This window comes from Engystomops pustulosus, chromosome 1 (assembly GCF_040894005.1).
Source record: "Engystomops pustulosus chromosome 1, aEngPut4.maternal, whole genome shotgun sequence".
NCBI classification, from domain to species: domain Eukaryota; kingdom Metazoa; phylum Chordata; class Amphibia; order Anura; family Leptodactylidae; genus Engystomops; species Engystomops pustulosus.
The window spans coordinates 213,022,115-213,029,440 of NC_092411.1; the positions used below are offsets into that span (position 1 = coordinate 213,022,115).

Consider the following 7,326-nt stretch of genomic DNA (forward strand, 5'->3'; position numbering starts at 1 on the left):
TATCCTTACCAGCAGTTGCTGTCTTTTTTGCACTATTAATAAAAGAAGGTAATCTGTCCTTTGACGGAGAATGGAAGATAAGTGGATGGTAAACTTCCCATAACCTTCAGTATTTTGTTTCAGAGAATGTAACAGAAAGCTTCGACACAAGTGTGAACTGAGTCTAAAGTCTTCGTGTAGGGACCCATCTGAATGAGGTCGCCTTGACGTGGCAGATGGGCTCGCACAATTTATATAACTGTGTGCTAAGAACCTCACATGACATATGTAGTCGGGGATTTGTGAAAGGTGTAGAACAGTGATGGAGAACCTTTTAGAGACAGAGTGCCCAACCTGCAACCAGAACCTACTTTTATGTTGCAAAGTGCCAACATTACAATTTAAGTAGTAACCTATTGATCCCAGCGGTATCACAAGTTTCAATCGTATTGGCTTCCTGAGGACACCAATACAATAGAAAGAAGATGGAGAAATTTGGATTATAGCTTCCTTCCAGGGTCCGCTGAAGAGGAAAAAATCAGGGGACCCAGAGCAGGAGATCCGACTATAATGCATCTCTGTCTACACCTTCCCCTCATTGAATGTTCATATTGAGTATCCAGGGTAATTAAAAAGAAAAAAAAATAAGTCTGAGGTAGAATAGGTTGTTCAAGCAACTGGGACGTCAAGTTAGATCCCTCAGCACTGCTCTGCAACGTCACCTCTATTCCCCAACTTTCCTTGCCTCCTGCCATTGTATAAAAACAATGATGCCACAGCAGGAGTGGAGCATTCATAAGATTGACACATGGTATTAGTGACTAAATATAGTGCAGATAGATGGTAGAATCCCATTAATAAAGCACATTTTTAAGATAAAATCTTAATTTAAAAATAGCAATTAAAAAGCATGATGTGGTCACAAATTTTACATCATAGGGCAACGTGACCAGAAATACAAAATAAATAAATTTCAACACAATTGTAAACAAAAAAGTTTAATTTTGAACCAAAAGACAACACAAGATGTGAAAAACCATATACAAAAATATTTTGTTATTGGCAAACTACGTTCTTAAGAAAATTCCTTCTTAGTTGTTCTTCAATTTCTATGTAGCTTTACAGTGTGGATGCTGTATGTCTCCCATTATTACTGCTCAAAAACTGCAAAATTGCAAGTGCTGGAGATATGGACTATTTAGCCCATAAGGTATCCGCTGCAAATAAAACAGAAAAATCATATCAATATTCAAATAAGCAACAAATAAGTAATGGATCATATTGCAACGTTCAAAAGAAAAATTCTTCAGTTATCAATCATATTTAACTATAATAACCTACATAGACTTCCCTGGTATTAAAGGAGTGCTGTTAAATTAGAATAGGGAATAAACTGATCGGTGAGGGTCCGGCTGGGAGTGATGGAAGCTGCTGAGCATAGCACTTGGCTATAATCTGAACTCCCATATATTGTCTATGCCCATGAGAACATGATCCCCATTCTCTTGTTCTCATAATAAATGGATTTGTGTTACGTGTAGTGGTTTTTGATGCATATCTACATGCGTTTTTTCTGTACACTTTTTTAACCCCCTTTTTTTCACCTGATTGTATATGTCATTTGTATATGTCATTTAACAGGCATACGTTAAAGAGCATATTTCATTCTCTGTGAACAACTGATCTGTGGGAATGCTGGGTGTCTGACCCTGATATTGATGTACTTTCCTTAGGAAAGATAATCAATTTTTTTGGTCAGAAAATCCCATATGAATTGCAAGCTAATAACGCAACTTTTATAGCTTCTTTCTTTGTGCAATATCTTAAAAATTTTTGCAGCACTATTTTTCACGACACCTACCGTATACACTCGAGTATAAGTAAAATGTGCTGAAAGACCCTAACTAGGCTTATACTGTAGTCAATGAACAAAAACAAACCTCACATTTCCCACGCTCCCCGCAGGTCCTCTGCCATCGGCACACACTATGATGTCAGCAAGCGGCTGATGTCATGCTATGTGCGACAGCAGTGCGCAGGGAACCGGGAAGGAGATTTGGAAGGCAGAAGAGGACCTGCTACCGGCTATATACTAGGTCAGTGGTGGTGAACCTATGGCACGGGTGCCAGGGGTGGCACTCAGAGTCCTCTCTGTGGGCACCCAGGCCATCACCCAGCACAAAGATCACCATTCATGACTCAAGACCTACTCTTGCTGTCAAAGGAATCCCAAGACGTGCCACGTTCAGCGCTGTTTTAAAGTGACTTGAAGTGCAGGAGGAGGTCTCCAGACCTGTGATTCATCCTGTTCAGGGGACCTTTGAGGGAAACTACAATAATAATCTGAATTTCTCCTTCTTTCTACTGTAATGGATGCCAATAAGTTTGAAACCTGTTAATTTAAATTGGCATTCGGCACTTAGTGAAAAATATGTGGCTTTTTCTTGTATTTTCGGCACTCACTCCCTAAAAGGTTTGCCATCACTGTACTAGGTTATCCCGGTTTTGTGTTAAAATTAGGTACCTCAGCTTATACTCAAATATATACGGTAAGTATAGTTAATTTAAAAGAAGACAACCCCCCCCCCCCCGACAAAAAACGAAAAAAAGATAATGTTGGTCACAAAAACTGAAGATATTTTTTTTTTTTGCAATGGATAGAATATATTTTTTCAGTTTTTAAATTAACTCAAAATGACCATTACAAATTAATTCTCTTGTGTGACAGTCATTTTCATATATAATATGTATAGTCTCGGTTTTGCTGGGAAATATTAATGTTAATTTCTAAATATTTAATAATATTGTGTGTTTGTGTTTTTATTTCATATTTCCCCGATGAAGTCATAAAAGCCCCTGGGGGACATTTTCACAATGTTTTATTCTTTTCACATTCAAGTTTTGAGATACCGGTAAGTCCACCGGCATCTATAACTATCCCTCATGGAGGCGGATATCTGATCAGAGCTGTACTGGGGCTGATCTTACCCAGCAGCTCTGATTAACCCCTGCAGATAGTGTGACCGTCTACAGAGCCGGAAGCAGCGATGACTCCTGTATTATCTGTAAAGTGTTATGCAATGAAGACAGGAGAAGGCAGAAGTTTTAAGAAACCGCTTCTATCTTTGTGTATCTGACAGCTGCAGACCCGGTCCTGCTCCCACCCTTAGTATAGAAAGACGTCACTGAAGACTCGAGACCTGTGCCCGCCGACGTCTTTCATCAGTGGGCTGTCGGGATCGAGTTAAGTGAATGAAACCTAAGCTAGAAGAACACCTTTAAATTGCAACTAATCTGGAGATGAAAACAATACTTACGGCAATTTCATCCTCATGAAGACTCTGGCCATGAAGAAGCTCAAGAGAACACAGACAAATCCAATAAAAAGCAGCAGGAATCTGTTCAGTTTGGGAATATTTGGTGCATTAGACCTATCAAGGATTATAAAGCCTAAACCTCCCATTGTAAAAAGGAAGCTTGAAGCCAGGCCTTCCATTATATACTGTCCATTAACCCTATAGATAGAAAAAAAAGACAAAAACTCTTAATTATCTAGCACTTTATCAGAGTTTCTTTATTACAAAGTATCATAACTAGGTGGTAAAAATATAGATAAATATATATAAATATATAAGAAATAAATAATACTGGCAATAAGTAATACTATATGAGCAGATTTATCATAAGTGGATTAAAGGTGAATGATCTGGAATCAGGCATAGAATGAAACTTCCCAGTCTGAAAACTCCAACTTTGCTTATTTTACTTAAATTTATAAATCCATCATGATAAACCTGGGGCACTTATTTATAGATCCAGGCACTGTGACTGTGGTAATATTATTATATTTGTTATTTATGACCTCCTTCATTCCAACACACAACTTTAAAAATGATGCTGCTGAGCCTGGGGTGTTACTAGATCCCGTCCGTGATGTCGCTTCACAGTCTGTTAAACTGTTTCACCCTTCCCTCTGCTCCCTCAGAACTACGCTCTCCTCTCTGTCTGATGTAATCTTGATGCACACTGTAATAGCCTATGAATCTGCAGCATGGAGGGGCTCTGGTAATTCCCCCCCCCCAGAGCACTTAAAGTGCAGTAGAATAATTTTAAAAGAAGGTTTTAGAAGAAAGAAGGCTACAGATAACAAATATGATTTTTAAGTGCTAGCCAACCACAAAGTGTAAACACAGCCTGAAGATGCAGTAAGAACATTTACTTTCTTGCTAAAGCCTTCAGCAGTTATACTGACACTACTTCCACCGCCCAATCCATAGACATCTAGGGTTAACATGTAACCTGATCTCCTAACGAAGCTATTTCTACTCGCCATTTCTATGATCCAAGCAGGAGCCACTTATCTTTACAAAACACAATTTACCGTGTACACTTTTAATTGAGCTATACACAACAGACCCCAAATTCACATGTAATATGTACAGCTTTACTATGTTAAGCCCATTTCAAACCTGCATCAGGCGTTTTAGTTACACTCTCTGTTTTAAGAGGATGGAAGATTCAAAAGGAAGGAGAATGGAATTGAAAGTCTGAACTAAGACGTAGTTTACCGTCCTAATTTTGGCAAAGAGAAGAAAGTAATTATTCTGATCTCCTGAACTGCGTTGTGCCACAAAGCACAGACAGAAGTAAGCATGATTGAGACTAAGGCTCCATGCACACACGTATGCCCGCCTGGCCATAGCCTGGTGGGCATAAGGCAGGCTGAAGAGGAAGTGGGTGGGTTCTTCCATAGAAAATAGTGCCGCATGGCCGTTCTTACGGCCAAAGATAGAGCAGGCCAGAGCACGGTACCACGCCTATTGCTCTCTATGAGGACATATATATATATATATATATATATATATATATATATGGCCACAATGGCAGAGTGCATGGGGCTTAACTGGTAAAGAGTGGATAGAAGAACGTTTAATAATATACAAATCTCAAAGATACCAATTATGCCATCTCACCTGTAGGCCAGAAAAGCCACTGGTCGCTGGTGACCATGCTCATCTGTCATTGAGCCAACGCTGGGTGGTTCCACAATCACATCATAAATTATCCCTAGAACGAAGGGAAAAGGTTCACCGAATCAAACAAATAAAAATAAAATATACAATTAATCTTAGGCCTGAGGTAGACAACCTTTACGGGCCTGTCATCTGGCTGCAAAGTGTGTGGCCTGATGATGGCCCACATAGAGGTCTACGACACATAGTCATGGTGCAGTGAGCACACAGTCCCTCACTGCACCACGACCGACCCGGCGGCTGCTTGGCTTTCTATGTAGAGGGGCAAGGAAGGCTCACTTCTTCTCCCTTCTGCATCCGGATCTGTTCTCACCAGAGTTACGGTTTGGGAAAGCACTTGTGAAAGGGGCCTAAAAGGAGTTTCCCTCAATAATTATGTTTAAAAACTTAATATGGACCTGCCGTGAACAGATTAACCACCGTGCTGAGAACAGAAAGCAGAGCATCATAGTGATATATGATGCAAAGAGCCCCTGCTTCCCCCCAAAATAGAGGCACACAGAGAGTTACAATTACACTACTGTGCTGCTGTTTAGTGGTGAAGCAGGGACTCCTTGCATCATATATCAATATGATCACTCATGTCCCAGCACTATGTCTGTGAATTCTTGCCACAGCATAGTCTGTGATGCAAAGAGCAGCGACCATTATCATGTGAATGAGCCTTAAGCAGTAGACGGGGGAGGGGTCTTTATTGTATTCTCCCAAATCTGACATGGATAGGTGCTAGTTATTTATTAGGGTGGTTGTAGTGTTGTCAAAAAACTCTGAGATCAGTTATATCATCAGTACAAAAAGGATTGGCTGTGCATATCTGATTCAATGACAGATCTGCATCCATAGACTGGCATTATGCTGGCACTCACCTCCAGTGATGAGGAAGTAGGAGACCACCACTATGGCATACACCGTCATGGCAGAGGGCATGTGCAGCCAGGAGGGCTTCTTCAGCTTTAGGTTGGGGCATTCCAGGACAGTGAAAGGGACCCGGTACAGACTCTCCATTCTGCCGCCTTACAGCTCCCTATGAGATATACACATTCAGCAACGGACAATACAAGGATACACTGCGCACAGCACCGGGCAATTACCTTCCTACAGCCACTTACCGCCAGCAACCTCCAGGTAAAGGGGAGTGCAGCAGTGATGGCCCCGGAACTGCACAGGCCTGACGTGGCGCCGCAGCCGGAGAGGGGCGGGAGTACAGGAGGAAGGAAGCAGTCACCGCAGCTGGAGGGGAGGCGGAAGCCTTGTACACACAGTGCTCCATAGCGGCCGCAGGGTGTGCGCACTGCTACTGACATTCAGGGTCCTGGGTGCTCCGTGCTACTGACATGCAAGGTGTTGGGTGCTCCGTGCTACTGACATGCAAGGTGTTGGGTGCTCCGTGCTACTGACATTCAGGGTCCTGGGTGCTCCGTGCTACTGACATGAAGGCTGCAGAGATATGTGTTGTACTGCCTCCCAATATAGTGATAGGTACCGAACCATACAGGCTGCAGGGATATGTGTGGTACTGCTTCCCGCACCATATAGGTTACAGGGTTATGTCTGGGGCTACCTACCTACACTGTGATGGTTACTGCCGTAGAGGCTACAGGGTTTTATTAATAAATTCCTTTTAAATGTCTGTTCTATCTAAGGATTTAGGCCATGGGCAACAACTTTTGGTCCATGGGCCATACTGTCACACTGCTCAACTGCGTTAGTAACCAGCACCCTAGATGCACCAACAACTACAGTGCATCACAAAATGCCACCCCAGCAACCAAATACTGCATTCAGAGCAGATAATAATAGTACTGGAGACCCCTAGAGCATACAACCACTACTACTGGAGACCCCCAGAGCAGACAAATACTGATACTGGAGACCCCAAGAGTATAAAACTAAGAATACTGAGGACCCTCCTTTCCTGGCTCTTCTTCTCCATTTATTGCAGTGCAGTTTCTCTCATTCCATGTGCCCCTCTGCTCTGTGTTCCATGCTGGATGTATGCAGTGGCATCAATCTGGACCTGAAGCAGTACGGTACAACTGACCTTGATGCTTACAACTAGGGTCAGCACATGGAGTGGAGCGACAGGAAAGGACCCAGGAGCAGTGAGAACTTTGCAGCTTCACTCACCGCTAACCGGCCTCCTGCTCGCAACTCATGGGCTGACAGGTCGCTTGGGCCTGTTGGTGCGGCTTGTGCACCCCTGATCCCCCTTTTAGTTAAGGTGAATGTGGCTACACTTTATGTACATGCTCAGTGAAGTGAGTGAAGCTCCTCCGCTACAGATCAGAGGGAATAAGGCACTAGTAAGGAATTC

The 7,326-nt window shown here is 42.4% G+C and overlaps 1 protein-coding gene across 1 annotated transcript; it reads right to left on the reverse strand.

Moving 5' to 3' along the window:
• Positions 1 to 961: 961 nt before the first annotated feature.
• On the reverse strand, positions 962 to 6,276 carry OSTC (oligosaccharyltransferase complex non-catalytic subunit). The gene is made up of 5 exons (XM_072119320.1): positions 6,122 to 6,276; positions 5,879 to 6,036; positions 4,953 to 5,046; positions 3,297 to 3,494; positions 962 to 1,196 (listed from the first exon to the last, which is right to left on the reverse strand). The coding sequence occupies exons 2-5, from the start codon at positions 6,015 to 6,017 to the stop codon at positions 1,178 to 1,180; spliced, it is 450 nt and encodes a 149-aa protein (XP_071975421.1). The 5' UTR covers positions 6,018 to 6,036; positions 6,122 to 6,276; the 3' UTR covers positions 962 to 1,177.
• Positions 6,277 to 7,326: the final 1,050 nt, after the last annotated feature.